The 22,271-nt window shown below is 40.3% G+C and overlaps 2 protein-coding genes across 5 annotated transcripts; both read right to left on the minus strand.

Moving 5' to 3' along the window:
• Nucleotides 1–743: 743 nt before the first annotated feature.
• Nucleotides 744–5,974, minus strand: LOC144703948 (uncharacterized). Of its 3 annotated transcripts, XM_078576256.1 has the most exons (14): nucleotides 5,823–5,974; nucleotides 5,241–5,341; nucleotides 5,068–5,122; nucleotides 4,770–4,858; nucleotides 4,533–4,557; nucleotides 4,036–4,074; nucleotides 3,004–3,121; nucleotides 2,752–2,897; nucleotides 2,281–2,656; nucleotides 2,043–2,155; nucleotides 1,813–1,969; nucleotides 1,415–1,738; nucleotides 1,280–1,336; nucleotides 744–1,198 (listed from the first exon to the last, which is right to left on the minus strand). In XM_078576256.1, the coding sequence occupies exons 2-14, from the start codon at nucleotides 5,316–5,318 to the stop codon at nucleotides 865–867; spliced, it is 1,911 nt and encodes a 636-aa protein (XP_078432382.1). In that variant the 5' UTR covers nucleotides 5,319–5,341; nucleotides 5,823–5,974; the 3' UTR covers nucleotides 744–864. The 3 variants fall into 3 exon arrangements, with proteins under 3 accessions (XP_078432382.1, XP_078432381.1, XP_078432380.1); XM_078576255.1 differs by having other exon boundaries at nucleotides 1,280–1,738; nucleotides 2,767–2,897; XM_078576254.1 differs by having other exon boundaries at nucleotides 1,280–1,738.
• Nucleotides 5,975–19,508: 13,534 nt separating this feature from the next.
• On the minus strand, nucleotides 19,509–21,817 carry LOC144703113 (RHOMBOID-like protein 1). 2 transcript variants are annotated; one of them, XM_078575209.1, is made up of 5 exons: nucleotides 21,211–21,810; nucleotides 20,606–20,766; nucleotides 20,290–20,453; nucleotides 19,963–20,222; nucleotides 19,509–19,881 (listed from the first exon to the last, which is right to left on the minus strand). In XM_078575209.1, exons 1-5 carry the CDS (start codon nucleotides 21,522–21,524, stop codon nucleotides 19,827–19,829), a joined length of 954 nt encoding a protein of 317 aa, XP_078431335.1. In that variant the 5' UTR covers nucleotides 21,525–21,810; the 3' UTR covers nucleotides 19,509–19,826. The 2 variants fall into 2 exon arrangements, with proteins under 2 accessions (XP_078431335.1, XP_078431336.1); XM_078575210.1 differs by lacking the exon at nucleotides 19,509–19,881 and having other exon boundaries at nucleotides 19,959–20,222; nucleotides 21,211–21,817.
• Between the last annotated feature and the right edge of the window lie 454 nt (nucleotides 21,818–22,271).

The raw sequence follows: 22,271 nt of genomic DNA on the forward strand, positions 1-22,271 counted from the left end.
CATCAGTCTACAATGTAGATAATTCTTTTCGTAAAAAAAAAAAAGAACCACTCACAAAAATCTGTAGCTAGACAATAAATTTATGTCCATCTTACATACATTTAGAAGATGTAGCTTTTTGATATAATCCAAAAAAAAGACACTTTTTGGTATAAAGATGGGAGAGGAAAGAGAAATTCTTTCTGTCGGCGGTATTCATTCTTTGTTAGCTGCAGCATGTTTAGTTTGCCACAGTATAACATGATTTGAATATTGCGACCTGAGAGAATGTATTTTATCTCTAACATATTGGAGAGGCAACGGGAAGTAACTTAATCTCCATGTAAGTCTGGCAAGCAACATAGGGGTTCACCGAGTGAAAGAAATAGTATAACCAACGTATGTAGCTGCAGGAATTCGAAGTATTTAATTGAAACTATTATAATTTCAGTTTAATGAACCAAAAATATCTAAAATTTTATTTGTAAATTAAGGTATTGACCATAATTTTAAAATGATATTTAAAATAATAAAAATATAAGTATTATTTATTCATTACTTTTGAAATATCCAGTACCCTAAGTGGCCGTATTTAAGCCGCTTATTGGTAGAACAAATCAGATGGTAGCCACCTAAAACACCCTTAGATCAGATAGGATCATATTGCGCTCAGTTCGCAAATTTTTTAAAGCACCCTGACTGGTTTGTGATCTTGATGATCGTCCACCCCTTTTAAATAAGCACAATGTGAAAAGGGAAAGATAGAAAGAGAAGGGTAAAAGCACAATAAAATAAAAAAGGTCCGGGACATGCTCAGCAGGAGACGTGAAGTCTGGGGAGGAGTCAGAGACAAAGGTCCACGAAATCAAGTTGCTCTCGCCCAGATCACCTGGCTGAGTCCGGTGAGCCATCGCCATAGGCGACCAGGCCCTTGGTCCCGCCGGCAGCGCCGCTAGGGCTACTCTCAGAGAGGGAAGGTGACTTGGCAGCAGCTCTCCGCGGAGAGGGCCCCGCCGGCGGGGACCTTGATGAGGCCGACCGACTCCGGCTGCGGCTCTGGGATATGCACCGGCGGCTCCTCTCTACGCGCCTGGCAGCTGCCTGCGGCCTTGACCGCGGTGACACGCTCCGGGCTGGGCTCCGGCTGTACCCCTTGGCCCGCCCCCTGGAGCCTGCCGGGCCTCGTGACCTGCTCCGGCTTCGGCTCCGCCTGTACCTCCTGCAGAGCAATGATGGATGAGAACACTGATGATCACATCTAAAACGAGAATTACAAAGATGTTCAACTAAAGAGCCTCACCTCGGCGGGCTCGGTTGACGCCTGGGGGGGGACCGGTCAGGGTATCCTCTGTAGCCCCTGTACCTATCGCGGTCATAACGACCTCCGTACCTGTAGTGCCTCACAGGCGAATGGTCTGGGGAGGGGGTTCGATACCTGCGGGCATACGCATACTGCTGGCTGAAGCCACGGCCCCTTCTGACGCGCCGGGGGGACCCTCCAGGGGAGACGCTCCTCGACCGGCTACGACCTCGCTGATTTGGCCCGGGCCGAACTGGGCTCCGATTCTTTGCCACTGGGCTCCTTGATGGGCTCCTCCGAGGGGCCGCTCCCCTCCCTGGGCTGGGGCTTGTACTGACGGACCTCCTTCCTCTGTCCCTGCCTGGGCTTGGGCTCCGGCGAGGCGGCGAGACTGAACCGGCCAGCTTTCCCTGCCTACGACTCGGAGAGGGGCTTGCACTCAAGCTCCTGCTCAGGCTCCTGCTCGAGAGAGCAAGAAATTGCTGTCAATTCAAAGACCTCAAAAGTGTACGGGGAGAGAGAAAGAGACAGACCTGGATTTCCGACTAGTGAATGGGGCCTTCACACCTGCCGCAGGCTTGGCAGCTCCTGCGCCGTTGTTCTGTGGCTCTCCATTTTCTACGATGGGGATCTGAGTTTCACCCTTCTCCAGAGTATCTCCGTCCCCCTTGGGTTCCCGACGTGTTCCGACTGAGAACATGAATAGCTGCATCAGCGGTCGCCATGTCCAAAAATTGAAAAACCCACAAAAAATCAGCCTTACCAGGCAAGGTAGAAGGCTTTGACTGACGCGCTTGACCGCTAGCAACGTCCCGCTCATCCTCAGAACTCCCACTTTCACTCGAGCTGCTGCTCTGTGAGCTTTCTCCTGATGACCTGTATAGAACATAAATCTGATACTTTACTGCAAAAACTTATCAATAACGAGGAAATAACTTCTGACAGATAAGATTCATCAACTCGACAAAAAGGTACCCTTTGACTTTAGGGCCAAAACCTACCTTTTTGACTTGTGCTTTGCCCTGTGATCCCGCTTCTTGCGCTTCTTATCACGCCTTTTGTCCCTTTTCCTCTTATCACGCCTGTTCTTATCTTTCTTAGAAGCTCTCTTTCGCTTCCTTCGTGGGTCATCACTTGACGAGCTCGTATCTGATGATGAAGACGATGAAGACGAGATCGAATCAGAATCTGAGGGGGAGTCGGAAGATTCTGATTCTGTGTCGGATGAACTGTCAGAATCAGAAGAATAGTGTCGTCTCTTTTTCTTCCTTTTCACTTTGGAAGACTTCTTGTGCCTTTTCCGTCGTGTATCTTCAACACTGTCAGAATCCGAGGAATTTTCCTTCGCTTGCTTTTTCTTAGAAGACCTTTTTTTGTCTGAAATCAAAGAGACCCGAAAGATTATTCAAACCGAAAAGCCTCCTACTAACAATTCTATGACATATCTTCAAGGAAGATGACTTTAAATGTACCAGTCACTTCTGTACCGGCTTCCGACGATTCACCACATGCAACAATCCTGACCGTCCTTATAGGCTTTGTGTCATCAGTTTCGACATTCTCAAGCAGTTTTAGAAACTCATGTCCTTGAACAAGCTTCCCAAACACAACATGTTTCCTTTAGAGACAAACAATAGGAATGGATGAGCGAAATGCAAATAATTCAGCCACTTTTATCAAAAAGGGTAACTATTAAAACTTCAGAAAGAAATTAGAAAAAATACCCGTCGAGGTGAGGTGTAGCCTTGAATGTAATAAAAAACTGGGATCCATTGGTATCACGGCCAGCATTTGCCATTGACAGGATTCCAGGGCCATCATGCCGAAGACTGAAGTTCTCGTCTATATGAAATTAAAGTTTTACACGTTTGATAAGGGTATCTTTCGACTTAAAAAAAGGAAACGACAGAAAAATATAATCAGTTAGAAATGTATATTCATGGTGCTATTTGCTTCATTTCCAGTTATCTGCGTATTTTTAATACAAATGAACTGCAACCTCGCAGCAGCAAAGTTAAAGCGAAACCCTAAAGCGAAACCCTAAACCCTAAACCCTAAACCCTAAACCCTAAACCCTAAACCCTAAAGCGAAAAGAACTGAAGTGAATATGCAGTTTGAAAACATTCAATAGAAGAAAGACTTCTCGAAAATGGCTTCATCAGGAAGAGAAACAGGTCGACAATCTCCTAATTTTTTTCAAAACAAAAGCAAGGTTAAGGCTAAGAAGAGAAAACTTTATCATGAATGAGTCCTTCATCGAACAGAGAATGAGATGCCTCTAGAAATATTACCTCACCAGCATTCTCACCTTCCTGTGTGAGGACGTAAGCTAGAGCCTTGAATCTTTACCTCGACAACATCAATGATAATAATGAGCAATATTTTCACTGCTCGATTGGACGAGCAATACTATTTTCTCTCATTCAAAAACTCAAACAGAAACCATTCCTCAAGTTTAAAAACCGAAGCAAGGAATACTGGTGCAATCAAATTTCCTCGCAAATATGGAAACAATATCCATAACTGGATTCAATGACTCGAGTTTAACAGCGTGGGACCCATGAAACAGGTAAAAAACCAAGCCAGACTCTCTTTTAAGTACTGGGTTGGCCATTAATCAGGAACGACCACTAGAAAGGGTCATAAAGCATTAAATGGATCATTCAAATATGAAGTAACCGTAAGTTTTGAGTAAAGCGTTGAGCTTTAAAAGAAATATAGATGGAACACACATAAGTCGAGAGATCATACTCACCAGCAAACTTTCCACCATAAATGCTCTCCCCACCTTTTCCTGAAGACAAAGATATGAAAATCCATACAAAAGGTGTCAGCCACCTTTATAACGGAAGAAACAATCATCTATGAGGATACCAAACAAAGAAAATAAAGACAGCATTATGGAAGTGCAATTAAAAAAAGATGGAGACTTTTAGAACACGCTATGCCGCGAGTACATTTTTGTGGCATACATAGATTCTCTAGTTGTGAGATTTAGCTCAATAAGAGCAAATTGTGTGGTTGCTTCACGGCCATGACAAAGAGAACTATATTTCTTGTAAAAGGATAAATTGATACATGGATGAAATTATGAGATACTAATGTATTCTATTCTTATTCTGGAGGCTTTGAATCTCTTGGATAAGCGGAGTTCTGAGGATCTGACCTTAATTCTTCACCAAGTTGGCACATTCTATTAACTCTATTATATTATGTGCTACAAACAAAGACAAAGAATAATGGACTACTAACCATCTCCCCTTGAAAAGTCACCACCCTGAAAATGGAAAATTTTCACAAATACTGGTTAGGCTTAACATCCAAAAAGAATTTTAAGACCGAAAGAATGACAACAATACATATTGAGGAAAGAATGACAATAAACATACTCCCACAAAAAAACTGTGGTAGCGTATTGACTATAGAGATGAACATGTTATTTCTCCCTTCAAAGGACCAACCCAAATTTCAAAATCAAGGACTACGTACTTGGGCCATGAATCCCTTAATAATACGATGGAAGGCACATCCTTTGTAGTGTAAAGGTTTCCCACTTATCTTTCCTTCTCCTTTTTCGCCTGAAAAAAGAAACAAGAGAGAAATTGGTGAAGTAATAATTACGAAACATTGACAAAATCTGGCAGACTGGTATGCTCCCAACCCGAGTACTGGGAGTGTTGAGTTTGAAAAATATTTAAGAAAAAACGGAAGGCCAGTAAATAAGAATGTTTCCCAACAGCCATTACCGTGCTAATAAGAGCAATAAAAGAGGTCACGGCGTATTCACCTGTGCACAAAGCTCTAAAATTCTCTGCTGTCTTTGGAACAACGTCTGAAAAGAGCTGCACCATCACAGTCAAAACGGACATTTTCAAGGTAAATCGAAGTCCAAACATTGTACATGAGACTTGCAGCTATGCGTAAAATCGAAGTGCAACACAAACATAAATAAAAGTATACCTCAAATACCATCCTTCCTTTAGCCTCCCGGCCAATGGTTACATCGAGGAAGACAAGGGGATTCTTTTTTTTCGCCATTTTCTCCTTTCAAGTCTCTTTACCTAGTTGTATCGACATCACAAATAAGAACGCTGAAGACCCACGTGACCACAGAGAACGCCCTTAAATATAATTACGATCAAATGATGGACTATCGCGGTTGAAAACGACGACAAGACAATTACGCCGTCGATAGTAAAATATCCCTTTTACAGGGTAAGAATTTCGAACAGAGTCGCCCAGCCCATGGGGTACGACAGCAGATTCGATAAAATACGCGAAAATGTTTTCCAACGGTTGAACTTCTTCCTCAGGTCGTGGAAAACAGTTGAACGCCGATTATCAGACACAGATGTACAAACAGCGATAGAGTACACTCTTTAAGTCCAAAAAGCAAAGACGCATACAAGTACTCTCGGAGAAGCAGCTTAGAATGAAGAACACAGGGGAACAGGACGACAAGCTAAAACATTAAACACGGTACTTTGCGTATAGAGAGATGATTAGCGATTGCATGAAGCGAAGTGGGGCTTTGGATTTCACCTGAGCGAACTTCACCGCTGCAGCGCGGCGCCTCCCATGAACACCGGCAAGATCTTTGAAGACTGCCGCGTAGAAAACCTAGACTCTGCCTTTGCTCTTCCCGATTGATCTCCGAATTTACCAAAACAACCCCGCCAAAGCCGAATTCCCTAAACTTACTGCTACTTAACGGGGGGACGGATCATTCACGTCATCCGTTCCGTCTCATACCGTCCTTCGTCATCTCATATTAGTCAGAACGGTGCAGGAACGACAGACTTCGTGCCAACACTTACGTTCCGTCTTTTGTCTTCATCCTTTGTCTGACAGAACTGTAACGGGGCGAAATCTTCATGCTCACCGTTCCGTTCGTCATCGGGTGCTATTCCGGCTTCCGTCGTCCGTCTCTAAGGGTTACTGATGCCTCTTGGCGTTAGGCGGAGTTAACATATAATTTTGCGGTTTATATGTTTTTCGCGTATAGTTCATCTCGTTGCTTTTATGTTTATTAAATCGACGAAATTCTAGCTAGAAATACTCGATGCAGCTGAGTACGTCAAATTTTGTCCAATAAACGACGTTTATAATCAACTCAATAAAAATTTAGACTCCATTCCACTGTTTGGGGATTATGGTTAAAAATATGTATTTTTATATATAATATAGAGGTATAACAAGTCTCAATCTGTAACCCATACTAAAATGTTCCTAATGAAGCTAGTAGTTTATCAATATCCACGCTCTTTTACTAATCATAATTATCTTCTGAATTTCATCCTGCTCTAATTTAGTGTCTAGGCCCCAACATGTACTCATAAAAATATATTCCATAATGTGGTAAAATCATTTACTCTCATCTCATATCTATGTAATGTTATCCAGAGTTAAATCTGTGTAAAATAACTTTTATTTAAAACACTAGATCCACTCTTTTCCATTTTACTAACTGCTTTAGCTTTGATCTTCCAAATTAATAGAAGTTCTCGAATCCCTCAATATCTATTTCTATTATTGATTTAATTATCAAAACATTTGTACAAATTGGGTCTGAATGTAGCCATCTTTCATTTTAATATCAAATGTTTTGATAATTTATTTATGTCACTCCCTATATTTATAACCAAACTATCCAATTGTAGGTGGATTTGCCTAGTGTTGGGTGCAAAGTTACATATTGTGCTATAAAATATAAAATGAGTATGTTAACTCTCTGATGGAACCTTTACCGTCATCAGTTGTGCTATATATATAATCCTTCCTCTAGGCAAGACTCTTGAATAACTTGGGGTATGGTTAACTATTAAAACCTAAGTTTTCGTTCTAGTTAGTACTACTAAAGGATGAAAATCATTAGAGAATTTTTTTCTGATATTCCACTTCCTTAGATAAGGACTTCCTTGCTACATCTTCTTTGAGCTATCTACTTATATTTAAATTTCACAGTCCATCTTGACCACTCAATCACCTTCGTATAATTTTTTATCAGATATAAGATAGTTTTAAATCTTGTGATTGAATCTTTGTTTATGATAGTAAAAATGCAATCTTCATTCACACGGTATCTTTGGTGTCTCAGGTCCAAGATGCAAGTGTGAGATGAATCCACCTGATTGGTGTTAGCTATATACCATTCAGAGCTTCAAAAAGTACAGCTAGTTGGTGATGGGTAATGATTGTCTCCACATGATACGATGATTTGGTAATCACATTATTTAAATGTTGATTAAAAAGATGAGAAAATAGAACTTGAGGTAGATAGACAAGGGACATGGTGAGATAGGAAGAATATGGATAATGTTTCTAACATATTATAATGAATAATAAGAGAGGTACTAGGTGGAATATGGTGATGCAAAGAGAATGAAAAATATGAGTAAGAAGGACAATGTAAAGGAATGATGACGATAAAAAGAAGGTAGATACAAATATGAGTAAGTGTGTGTTGCTACAAATCCTGATTTAAGTGTGATAATGTGAGACAACGAAACACTGTCATATGGTTGATAATAGATAAGTGATTGCGGTATCATTTCCTATCACATTCACCACTCCTGAAGAAATATGTATTACCTAGTCTCATCATCCATACATGATCGTACTCCCCAAGATTTGTATATCCATACACATCTATCACTCAATCCGTCTTATTATACCATTTTTGTCACTCCTTTTCAAACATTAAGATAATGATATGGTTATATGATAACAATGGTGATGAGTACGTAATAATGTAAGCTAACCATACTTACATTACACAAGGGCCATAGTGATTTGGAGAAACTGATAAGCTTCTCGACTTCGATGTTGCTACTCGTTAATCTCTCATTACACTAAGAACAAGCTTGATGGATCTATAAGACTCACTATCTTTCAAAATGCCCACATAAGTAGCAAGTATGATTTTTACAGTGATCAACACTTAAACTTATAGACCAAGCGCATGGATGAAAGAGTGGAGAAAGATGAATCTGCCCTCAAAGCTTTAGTTTGATGGCCGTCTAGACTGTCAAATATTGAGGTTTTGGAGTTGTAGCAATCTTGTTATTTGATTTTGTTGAATATCCTCTCTCCTCATCAGCACTTCTATCACTTCACATGTATCCATTGACGATTTCATAAGCCTAAAATTCTCGCAATATTCCTTTCAATAATAGGTTACATTTTGTGCCATCCATTCTTTATGAACATGATGTCTGAAAAAACCTTAAAATACCAATAAATACACCTAAATGAGAATATCACTCTATAAGTATATTTAATCAATTTTGGCTTGATAAACTGCACATACGTTCATTTTAATCCATCTAAACATGTCATTGCCACGATATTAACCTAGTACATTATTTATTTCCATTAGTAATGTAATCATGAAATCTATTGAATTGCTCACATATTGTGTAAAAAAATTAAAATTAACAATTCATCTAGATAGATGTATCAAAATTATAAAATTTGGCCTCTTAAATTTTTTAGAATCGAGAACTATTCAACAAAATAAATAAATATTAACATTTGAATAAATGGGTATCAAAAATATGATTTCTTTATTTTACTTCGCGTAATGATTCTCTATTTCTAGTCATTATTTTTCAGTTTCACAACTTTTACTGGTATATATATTTAAAAATACATAGGAGCTTGATGAGGCCAAATTACATGTTAATTTTTAATGTCGTTGCAATATTAATTTGCCTAAAATAAAATAAATTTGATAAAAGTATAAAGCTCACTTAAACATATAGTTTGAGCAAAGTCGTCTCCACAGGGACTGGCCTTTAGAGATGCATTTAATAATTGAGTTACTAGTTAATAATCAATAGTAGTGACAATAAGGATACACAATATATGAAGAAATAAGTAGTTAATAAGTAGAGATAATAATAGGTGAATAGATAGAAGAGAATATCAGATATAATATTTATATATTTCTATAGATACTAGATAAAAAAGTGAGATACTAGATATTATAGTTAAAGATGATATTGAAGAAGAAGAAAGTTACTTAATAAGAGCCATTGGTTTAACAAGAGTAAAGAGGAAGAAGAATAGAGTAGACATTTGATAGCTTTGGAAGTACTTAGATATACTAAGAATTTAAGAATTAGATAGCTAGGGAAAGAATAAGTGCTTATCTAGCCATAATAAAACTAAGTTAGTGATTAGAAAGGTATAGGGAGAGGTTAAGAGGGAATAAAGGGCTAGTAATTAAGAAGTATTTATATTAATTTAAGATCGCATATAGTTATATAATACTACTTTTATAGGTATAATATTTATTATAGAACTAATATATTTATTTAATAACGTTTTTATATTTTTATATTTTTTATATCCGATCCTCTCATTTAAGGGATGAAAGGGTAATTTTTTTGAACACCTTGGAGGTGTTCGACCAAATGCCCAAGTGAAGGTTGGACTAAGAGTTAGTATATGTTTATATAATTTCTTTATAAAGTGAAGCAATCAAACTTATGAAACTTGTGAAAATCATGCAATGAATATTGATGTTTGATAAAATACCCCAAAGAGGCTGCACCATCCAGTCTCGATGAAAACTCAATCCATATCTAGGCTGAATCAAATTATAAAAACTGGTTAAGTTTCTAATGGTTTCTCATCCATGTGAAGCAAAAAAAGCTTACCACACTTGCCCTGAATCGAAGATAAGGGGTGGCGTCGCTGCCTAGCCTTGGTCAAATGATGATAGAATTAGGGTCCTCTCGGCCCCTTTATCGGCTTGGGAGGGCCTCCTAGGGCCATTGATAAAGGGGGATGGCCCTGGGGTTCCTCCCAGGCCGTCGGATGGCCTAGTATCCCCTCCCCTCCTGGCAAAAAACCGCCTTTCGGTGTCAAGGCAAGGGCTAGTGCCGAGGATGGACGGAACTGCCCATGGCCATCCGATCCCTCCTCATAAAGGGTTCAACAGCTGTGATGAAATCACATCCATTTACCCTTTTTGAGTTTGGTGCACCATGCCTCGTCATCAACCTCGTCAGCATGCCCCGTCAGTGTGCCTTCTTGTGATTCGCCCATTGATGGTCCCGTGATCCTTGTCACCTATCCCAGCCAATAAGAAGGCCTGAAAGAAATAAAAACCAGTTGAATAATTAGAAGTAGAGAAGATTCGACGACTAAGATCTTGTCCAACTATTAAGAAAATGCTCTAAATAACACGGGCTTTGGGCTTGTTCGGCTTAAAGCCTGGTCATGATTTCCTTTAAATTTTTCATTTATTGTGGCCTAGTACTTCCGTGTCCAGGCCGACATAGAGTGAAAGAAAGAATGTTGATATAATCTATTATGAACTGAAAGTTTTATAATCTATTACTCTATACAGATTTCGGGATCTACTATGAACTGAAAATAAATGATTTCCCTCTATATCGTGCACTTACTTCTCCCTGGGCTTCTATGGGCATGTTGTTGTTTGGGCCTCTTGGGCCCTCTATGTGTATTATAAGTAGACCAGCTGATGGGCTGCTAGAGCATGGTGGTTCTCGCCAGCTGCTGGCCGGCTTGAGTGCTGTGCACTTGCTAGCTGGTGAATAGCTTAAGTGTTGCCGGCTCTTCCCCCTTTAGTTGGCCACTAATGCATTTTTATTTTATTTTATTCATTTATGTATATGCAAATACTTTCTTCTTTTTCTCCTCTTTCATTTTATTCTTCAACCTTGATTCACCCCTGCAACAGCATAAATAACATACTAAAGACAAAATCAATCTCATAATAATTAACGATGTTTTAAACATATTTTACTAAGAAATTCTTGGACTTATAAATGATGTAAAATTACATTAAAAATGCATTGTTTTATCCATTTCTCTATTCAGTGCATGAGATGCAAATTCTTGTAAAGTTGAATATAATACACCTGAAATAATCCAAAAGTGACTTTAAAATTTGTATGATTACATGCCACATTTTGGGTCTATCAGGCTCCTTCCAAATCCTCGATCCATTCATATTAGTAGTGTCTTTAGTAGGTAGCATGCCACTAGGAGGCTAGTGATATTTGATAGCAGTCATAAAACATTATTTATCTAATCCTACTTGGTGCTTACCATCCATATAATTAAATACTTTGTATACATTGTAAAAATTATGAATCTATTCATTTTGTCTGTATTTTATTTGATTACATATATTTATGGAAAACCCTATCAGGATATGAAATGGGGATGTCTAATTCATACCCAAATAAGTACCCTATCAGGATATGTATATATTCTACTTTCACACCGGGAACAACGAGTATAGATAAGATAGGTACTATATTTTAAATGGGTTCGGGATGATTTCCGGATCCTATATATAAATAATCCTATATCAAAGTATCAATATCATCATATAGTATTGAAAACTTCTAAGATACCAAAACAAAATCAAACGAAACGAGCTAGAGATGCACTATAAATAAAAACAACAATATCTAACCTCGTATTTAATCCTCAATATTAAAATTACTCATTTTCCATTTCTACACCAAAAGTTCGGATTTTGTTTAATCTCATACTTCTAAACCCAATATAACAAGTCTGAAATTGTAGAAAATTCTCAACTGAATCTTATGAATTTAATAAATCACAAAATATTCTGAACAGCTTAATGTAAGATAAATGACACAGAAAATGATTTTGTTCCTGATGCTATAAAAAAAATTGTAATAAAAATGGTAGCCTTCATCAAAAAAATATATTACTGTTAGTTTTATTAATATAATAAAACTCACTAAAAATATTCTATAATAAATGAAATATTTTAGACAAGATTTGATGCTGAATGTCGTCGAGGACATCGTCCGATCGGTACCGAGGACGATGGCTCTGTGCCGAGATGGTGGTGTCGGACGTCGATGGTAGCGTCGTCTGACACCATTATCTCGGATGGATAAACCCTATCAGGTATATGTAACTACGATGCGATGTGAATGCGTCCTACGTGTCGTACATGCAGACTCCGACTCGAGGGAGATGCCAAGCTCCGTGCTCCGAAGGGGTCGCCGGGTGGCGATGACGGTGGCCTCTCAAACCTCGTCGGAGGGACAAAGACGGCCAAACGAAATCAATCCGAAGGGCTCGCATGTAACAGACGGACTCGTCCTTCTAAGACGCTCACTTGCATTTGTAGTTTTCTCACAATTACCTCTTTAACTTCCTAGCCCGAGTGCGGTGGAGTCAAGACGAAAGTAAACTGCTAAGGATAATATGACAAGCGGCGAAGAGATGACGTGCGGCTTGCCGTGCAGAGTCTCCGTTGATGGCGGCAGTCGGAGCGGGTGTGGAGGAGAGGTGCCGGAGAGGGTCGGCGGCTCGACTGGCGTAGCGCAGGAGCGGTTGGAGAAGAGACAGAGTCGAGGAGACGAGAGCGGCAGCGGTCACAGCTCAAGCCAACAGCTGGTCTTAGTGGTGCAACGTGGACAAGATGTCAGCTATGGCGAGCGGGCCGGCAACGGGATAATTAGCCTTCATGGCAGAATACCCCACCGGTAACGCGATGGCTGTCGGGGGTGTGGACGGTCGATCGAGCTCACACAGCACCCGGTGACAATAACCACATTAGTAGTGACTCAACCGGCATAGTGAGAGTCGGATGGGAGGTGTCTCAGCTCGATGAAGGCTAGAATCGAGCACCCGGCAGAACGAGATTCACGAGCGGTGGTGGTCAACAACTCGGCGGCCGCTCACCATCAGGGAAGGGTTGCTGACACGAGAGCGTTCCTCGGGCTTGGCTTGCAACGGAGTGACGCCCTGAGGCTGGGTCGAGAGCTCTCGCCAAGGCAATCACACTACACCAGGAGGGCGATAACAATCGCCGTGACCACACTGCAGTCACAATCCAAGGCGTAGGCGGATGAGCAGGAGTCGCTCAGCGACCCACAAGGATGGGGTTCCGCGCCCCTTGGTATCGGCGTTCCTTCGGCCGACTTCCCTGGCGTCGACAGCCACGATCGATGTGCCTGACCGCCTAGTGTCGAGCGGACGCCCGACTCTGGAATGATTCGTTGATCGACAGACTGGGCAGTTGGCTGAGACATGGCCACATGGGACGGTGGTGGAGTCACCCCCGAATTGAAGCACCGCGTAAACGGCCACAGAGTCAAGTTCAATTGTGCTTCCGCCGCGATCTAGGGCGAGGAAGTCATTCAACTGGCCCAACTGTCTCCGTTCGTATTGGTGCAACGGGAACCAATCGTCAAATCGAGCAGACTTTCCCTTGCGCTCGTTGATGGCCATTGGTTACTCAGGGCTCACGCTCACCCAACGAGTTCACATACACGCACACCCTGCGATTAGGAGGCAGGAAGACCTGCGAGCAGGTAGAATGCTTTCCCCTACCCTTCTCCCCTTTCAATTTTTCTCTCTGAAGGAGGGTTGAGACCAAGAACTTGATTAAACAATAAACTCTTGAAATTCCTGGTCTGCCTTCCTTAGGACGCCCTCTCTTCCCTTATAAAGGGAAGTCTAATTGGGCCCTAAGGAAGGTCAACATAAGAAGAGGGGGGGGGTATTGTCCATTAAGAGGGGGCCCTTATATAATGGGCCCCCATTACAAGATAAAGGGGAATTGAGCATAAAAAGAAAGGGGAAAAGACAAGGAATGGGGTCCAAATGACTAAGGACCCCTCCCCATGATGACAAAGACACAAAGCGGGAATAAAACGACTGACGAGTTGCAATGAGACGTAGGCAACTCAACGAATGCTAAAAACACGAAATGCAACTACGAAGACGAGAGAAATCAAAATGCGATAAAACGAGCATGCATCACCCGGCCAGTCGATGGCAGTGGTGGCTCGGATGATTCCTTCGACGAGTCACGATGGCGTGCGCCATCAAGATTATTGTGTCATCTCAATTCTACTTAAATCTCAAAATACATTCCAAATTATTTCAACGCAAATAAGTAGAATCCTCATATTAATACTTTCTAAAATTATTCATATATTTACATTTTTGTGTGAACCCTATAGGCTACTTCTAGAATAAATAATCTCAACAAATCTATACAGAATCAGACTCACTTAGTTAATCTGATATAAATCAACCAAATCAAGTTATTTCAACTACAATTTAATATTTAATTATGTATTACATTTTTAAATATAAGGGGCTTGTCTCATGGTTTGATTCCAACACAATCCCTCAAAGCTATTTTGGTGAAACGCAATCCCTTAAATTTTTAAAATTTTTTTGTTGTAATTACTAAGTTTCAACGCCTGAAAATTTCATTTCCAGCACAAAAATTGAGCCGTCAAATAGGGATCGTCAGTCGTCATCCGTCACGTCACACGTCACCCTGACGGTCCCATGACGGATGACGTGACGGTGATGGTGACGGATCTGAGGGCTCGAGACGGTGACGGTGACGGTGACGCGGAGCCCGTGACGGTGACAGTGACGGTGACGGGTGTCCCATGACGGTGACGTGACGATGATTCCGTCACGGTGACGTCCGTGACGGATTTTATTATACAATTTAATAATATAATAGTAATTATTTGGTAATGATCCAATTGTTTAAAATGAGATGTATGTTTTAAAATTTTATGATAATAAAATCATGGCCTTATTATTTCGCATGTAGGTAGTTTTTAATTTAAGGTATTGATTGAAATTTTAAAGAAGTTAATGAAATATTTATTCACCGAAAATGGGACATTTAGATATTTTTTATATCCAGGTTGACAACTAATTTGTTGAGGCTTGAGTGCTTGACAGGGGCTGCAAGAATGTGTTTGTACCAATTAATTTATTGGCCGATAAATTATGGACTCATAAACGCAAAGTCTACCGAAAACAAAAGTTTTGTTGTTACATTTTGTAAAATTTTATGTACATGGGGATAATAATAAAAGGATTATCTTACTAGAGGATTGTAATAAATTTATATAGTGTTGGAAGTATGTATTATTTAATATATTTTGGTTAAATATGTTAGGATACCAGCTATAAAACTCTGTATGGACGAAGGGTTGAGACCATAATTTTTTTGAAGTGTCTTTTGAAGGTTCTCGTGCTGCATTTGGTGGGGAACTGACTGTGCTGCATCAGGCAGAGAGAAGGGTCACTATACATCTACTCACATGTGCAAAACTCGGTTAGTTCCGGTGAGGGAACTTACCAAGATCAACATAATTACTAAGTTATTCCCACTTCCAACACTCTCCCTCACTCCCGCGAATAATAATGACTAATAACATGATATCCAATGGGCCACCAAGGAAACGAGTGCATATTATCTTTGAATCTACTATTTGTGTAACAAATGAAACCTAGAACTGAATGTTTCAACTGAATAAAATCCCCGATCGACAAAATCTCCAAGAAACAAATAATTAGTACTTGGACAGTCGCCTCCAACCTTGAACAACTCCTTCACATCATAAAATTGGCCATGTATGTCACCACAAACCTAGATGTTCACCAAGGTTTAGTACATAATCAGAAACTTCTCTGATTTAAATAAAGAGAGGAAATTTGCAATCCGTAAAGTAGGGAAATTTTTGGAGGCAGGTGAAATATAAGATATTAAGAAAAAAAATAAAGCATATCAATGCAACCATTTGGGATTCAGAATTAGTTCAGAATTAGTTCCGGAAGAGGGCGAAAGAGGGCCAGCATCACCTCAAACAGGGCCAGCTCCGAGGCCAGAGATCATTGCCGTCCAAAATCGAACATTGGCGGCAGCAACATGCTGTGTTGAGAGCAGGGGAGAAGAAGAGAGCGAAAGAGACGGATCGAACTTCAGAGAAGAGGAAGAGGGACTGAGGGAGCGACCCAGCGAGAGGGACAAGGAGAGGGAGATCGGCAGAGTTGAGAGGGAGATTAGCGGAGTTGAGACTTGCGAGAGAGAGGGAGAATCGTAAGTCGTAACTTTGCAATAAGGGGAAAAAATGAAAATTTAAAAAACATTATCAAATGGTCCATAAGACCAAAAGAATAAAAATACGTAACCTATAAAAATTAAAAAAAATACCATCACGGTGACGGTGACGCCGTCACCGTGACGGTGACAATGGTCTGCGGACGAGTGATGGTTGGGTGACGATTTTCCTCAAAATCCTTGGACGAGTGACATGACGGTGACATGACGACCAGTTCGTCACGTCACTGTCCGTCACTATTCGTCACTGTCCTGTCACGTCCGGGGCGTCGCGTCCCGGACATGCCGTTCCCTACTGTCAAACCAAAAATTTAAAGGTCTTCATAGAAATTCAATGATAAAGGATTAACTCCATCCAGTTTAATTTTTTGTAATTCTTTCAGGATTGGTGTGAATAGTTGGCCATGGTTAAAATAAAGTCAGGATTCACCAACCGAGGGTTTAATATTCCATCTAGAAATTATGAGATTGAACATCCATTTTATATAGCCATTTACTTGGACATCAATGTTCAGATGCTTCCTTTGAAGTGTTCTTCTTTATCATTTCCACCTTGGGAATGATAATGACTCATATTTTACCTCCCTATCAATATTATGAAAATTGATGATGGTTTAATGCATACAGATAATTGTTGACATTTTAGAAATAACTTCTTTCTCACTTCTAATTCTATGCAATGATTTGAGTGTGTTTTATTGGTCTTCTGCCATAGGCAGAGCTCATGGGGCATGTCCATGATGAGGTAAATTTATGTGTGGTTCATATAATATATATTCCATATAATTTAATCTCTTGTACTAAGAAATTATTTGGTGGACCTAATAGACATATAATGCATAAATTAACATATAATAATAATATATTGATAAGTTCCAGGTCTTTAATATATTTTTAATGATGTTGGGACATTTTTAATAAATATGTTAGATATTACTTGTTCATATTAGGAGTCTAAATCAACTCCACCATAAAATCCCAAAAGAAGAAGTTAGTGATAGAATAAGAGACGCAAGACCGCACATGTTCAGGCCACCTAACCTGTCCAAACTATGTACCATAAGTGGAGTTTCATGAAGTAAAAGAATTAAATACCTCATCTAAATGCCACACAGTACCATATTCATAGAACACTACGGTGTTATCTCATCATTGTCAGTTTACATAATTTCAGCCCATCCAGTTGTCACTTGAGTTTGTGACGATACATGTTTTGTTTGTCCCTTATAGTATCAATATTCTTATTTAATTATATTGTAACTGAGGAAATTATATGAATAATTATATCCTAAATGTAAGCTCTTAGATACTGAATTTAATAGCTTGGATTTGAATGTAGCAACTTGGCTTACTTTCTCTTAGGCCAACTCCCATGAAATGAATTCACCTCAGGTTTCAGTCCCATAAATGTTACATAATTATTTGTTTTCAAGATCCAGTAGGACTTTCATATTACCATAAAGAAGTAAACTCATGATATGCAAAGAACTCAAAAAAGATGTTGGGTTATTTCACTTATTTTTAAGACTTTCATCTAGCACATAAAATATTATTTAATAAGATGCGCATTTTATTTTTACTTGGTATTAAGGTATATGTAGGTTTTATTTCAGAAAAATATTAGTAACTACTTTAAAATTAGTATTTGTTGAGGTATTTTGTCAAAGGAGATTATTAAAGGGGCTTAATATATTAAATCATAAGAAAATTTTAATTAGATAGTTATCAGTTCTTCATTTACATGAGTTTACAAGAAATTTTAAAAAAGAAGGAACAATGATAAAAAGTAATTTGAAGAAAAACAAAAAATGAATAGTGTTCATACTAAATGTATCAATACAACTAAACTTATACTTTCCATTACAAGAAATAAAAAAAGAAGGAACAATGTTAAAAAAGTAATCTTAAGAAAAACTAAAAATGGATGGTGTTCATACTAAATGTATCAATATAACTAAACTCATACTTTCCAGAAATTTAAGGAAACACCATGTGTTCATACTAAATGTTGACACAGATAATTCAAGCATTTGCTTACATAATTAAGGAAACACCATGTGTTTATCTAAATAAGTATATGTGAGTATTATTACTAACAGTGGGGATTTCATTTTCTCACGTGTGGCCTCACAACCAATAGTTCATGACATTAAAATATTTAATAGCACGACTTCAATGGTATAGAAAAATCATGAATATGATTTAAAATATAAAATTAAATTCCATCCACATTCTGTCATATTATTATGATTAATACTATTTGGTCAAAAGAGATCTTTGTTTTGCCAAGCTAAACCTTGCGTGATCACAGTGCAGTGTCATTGGACTTAGGGCTTTAGCTGAAAGCAAAAACAAAGTTCACATTGCTTGGATTAAAAACGTAGGCTTTTTTAACTTCCACTCCAATATGACGGAGCAATGAAGAGTGTACAAATCATTGCCCTAAAAGTTCTGTAATTGATTAATTTCTTGTTTTCTAATGTTTAAGCCGCTAGTAGAAATGATATGATATCATCACAGTCAAATGATATGAAGACCTTTGCATATCGATTTATTTTTCTGGACTGTCTATCCTCTGGATTATTCACTCTCCCGGCACATTTCAAGTTGTCAGGTTAGAGGTCATAAATATTGGTTATCATTAAACTAAAGCAAAATAATGAAAACATTGTTGATTCATACTTAACTCTCAACTAGATAATTCTATGAGATATAATTCCGTTCTGTTGAAAACATACTTTAAAATTCGTCAAAAATACTAAAGAATTGAAGATAGATGTTACGGTGGAAACATGAAAAAACACAAATAAACGATGCTTGAAATGATATTCTGCGGCATTGCTTGAAAGGAGCAACTGTAACATGTTAAGTGAAGCTTGTATGCGTTGACTAGTGAAAGAATAATATTTAGAAGATTCATATGATCTGCGCAAGGAAAGAGGCCAGAATCAACGCATTCCTATTTTCATTGGTTTAGGGCCGTTTGGACAAATGTCTTTTTTTGGAAACATAGCAAATAAAACGATAAATGGAGATACGTTTCCAGATCTCTGAGAAGGAACGGTACAACAATAATCCTTCTTTTGTAGGACATTATCTTCTGATTATTGGTTTCACGCTCTTTTTCTACAATGATTATGCCACAAACAACCTTGTATTTTTTCAAATAACGCATTCTAATTTAGTTTGATTCGGAGTAATCTACAAATTGGTTCTCATTGTCTTTATATAGCTTTGGAATTTTCTTGTTCTCGATTTTTGACACCGTTCCAATCCCATACTCAACCGATATCAAGAGGACGCTGCTTTCCAGGCTCAATGTCTGAGAGAGCCATCAGAGCTAGATCGCTGGGCTTGATTTTTCACATAAATTCAAGCGATGAAAGCAAAGACAAGGGTTACATGCCCACATCGCTTGCGTGGAGGAATTTTCCTTTGCCTGGTTTCAGCTCTCTTCCCATGTTGCTCTGACCGCACATAAACAACATGCCTACAAAAGAAAAATACAACGGGGCTGCGCAATGCTTACCAAGTAAACTTACAGGGGAATCGGAAGCCGTAGAATCGGTCAAAATCTAAGTGGCATGCCTACAGTCGCATGAAGTCATTCGGGTGTTCATCTGCTTGGCGTCCCAACTTGGTCAAGATGCTTTGACAGTGCCCTTGAGGAAGAGCTTGGCCAGGCCCCCTAGGAACCTGTGAATTCACTGCATATCCTCAAGCGCCGTTTGCAAATATAGATCAGAAACAGGGAAAATAGGGCAAACGCCTTGTTACCCGATAACTAACAAAACAAGGGCGATGACCCAAAGAAGATACTGATACACCTTGTGCCGCGGCTTCACAAGTTCCATGTCGTATCCAGCAGGGATGTCTCGTCGGCTGATCCAACCGAACTGGGGTCGAAGCAGAAGGACGAATCCTAGGAGAAAGCCCGAGACGAAGCCCCCGACGTGGGCCGAGCTGTCCACGTGTGGAATTATCCCCACGCTTAAGTTGATGGCGACAATAACCAGCAGGGTCAGAAGCGCCACAAACTGAGGACAAACTAGAACAGTTTTAGCCCATTGTGACTAGGTCTTCACTACTGAAGGCTGTAGCGACCTTGTTCGCGTAGATGCTCCAGTTTGTGATGAGCTCAGAAAGCATGGCTCCCAGGAGTCCGAAGAGAGCTCCCGAGGCGCCTACTGATATCTCAGATTCCATGGATAAGCAAGAGAGCAGGCTCCCGCCAAGCCCAGACATGACGTACAGTGTCCCTATTCTTGCTGCGAAGTCAAGTTATTGAAGAAAAAACTTGTATCAAGTTATTGCCAGGTCTTAAATATGAGTCTGGAGGAGAAAATGAAGAAACGCATGTCGATGATTTCTGGGCCTATAACAGGACCAAAATAATTATATATTTCAGTGGGTTACGTACCAAATCCAAATTCCTGTTCGAGGCGAACGCCGATGAATAGAAAACTCAACATATTGGCTAGCAAATGAACAACACCCGCGTGCAACCAGACGCAGGAGAAAAGCCTCCATCCTTCTCCTCCGACTACTTTCTTGTAATTGAGGGCGCCAAGAGAGTCCAGCCTACGAGGAACAAGAGGGAATATGAAACGCTAATTGGAAGAAAATTCAACATCTTTAGGAAACAGAGGAAAATGGGTCTAGCCAGGGGAATAGAGGTCTTAAAAAAGCTATGTCCGGGGGACCGATGTTGAAGAGACGAGGACTACTAATCCCTACCCAGTCCCACCACAGTACCCAGAAATTCTCCGTTAAAAAAATGTCATGCCGTCCAAAGTCCCTATTTTTTAAACAAAATCTCTTTACTCGCAGGGGAAAAAGAAAAGCTTTCACGTCTCTATGCGATAGCGAGGAAAGACATTTCGGCATCTTCTTCGCAAGCTCGATGTAAATTCAAATACTCGAAATCCCGGCCAAACTAGCTAGGCGAAGGTTAAGAGTTGCACGAGTGGCCAAACAATCGAAAACGTAAACAAAGGTTAAATTAGAGAAGGCGAAGAGACTGACGTCCGAGTCTTGGGCCCGAGCAGAGGGTTGACGACGAGCGGCTCGAAGGCGAAGCGGCCGAGAGTCCCTTGCAGGATGCAGCGCGCATCTGGGGAATGGGGGGGAGGCGAGGCGGGGCAGTCATTGACGTACATGGTGTACGCGAAGGCGGCGAAATTGGCGAGAACGAAGGCGGGCACGAGCCAGGCCACCCACGCGACCTCGGGAGGGGTCAGCGCGGGCGCGGCTCGAAGGTGCTGGTGGTGGTGCGGCTGGGCTCCGGCCTCGGCGACTCTCGAGCTTCGGCCGCCGGCGGGGGTCGTCTTCCCCGCCATGTCTTCTTTGGCGTTAACTCTCCTCCGGCAGAGGGCTCCCAAGTTTGGCGAGAGGCTGAGCGACGGAGGAGGAAGGAGGAGAGGCCATTCTATTTCCGGCCCGCTTCCTCGTATTTTGGCGCGAGACTGCCGCAGCCAACGGCTCTGATCGACGCTGCGTTAAGTCATACTAGGAGTAGGGAAGGTCCTTCTCTCGCTCCTCTCTCTCTCTCTCGAGCTTTTCTCTCGCCCGCTCCTTTCTCCCCCTCTCACATTCTATCGGTCTTCTCTCTGCCCCTATTTCTCTCTCTATGGCTCCTCTCTATCCCTCTCACTTCTATCGGTCTTCGCTCTCTTTCTCTCTTGCGCTCTTCGCTCTCTTTCTCTCTTGCGCTCTTCGCTCCTCTCTATCCCAACTCACACAGAGAAGGGAAAGACACTCACTCCCTTGATATCACACAGAGAAACAAGATTTAAGTTCTCACTCTCTTGATATCACACAGAGAAACAATATTTAAGTTCTCACAAAGAGAAATAAGAAGAAAGAACACTTTGAGAGAGGAAGTAACCTTGATGCACACAGCATACAACAACAATGGAACACATACATATTTGTAGGCACTCCCCCATAACTGCCTATGGATTTAAACTCAGCATGACCACACACCTGTCCATGTACTTGGTCTTCCAAGAAACCCAGTCTTCTTTTGTCCTTGAACTCAGCTCTTGCCTCCACATCACCCTATACTATGCTGACTTGTTCTTTGT

Source organism: Wolffia australiana, chromosome 5 (assembly GCF_029677425.1).
Source record: "Wolffia australiana isolate 7733 chromosome 5, ASM2967742v1".
In the NCBI taxonomy this organism is placed as follows: Eukaryota; Viridiplantae; Streptophyta; class Magnoliopsida; order Alismatales; family Araceae; genus Wolffia; species Wolffia australiana.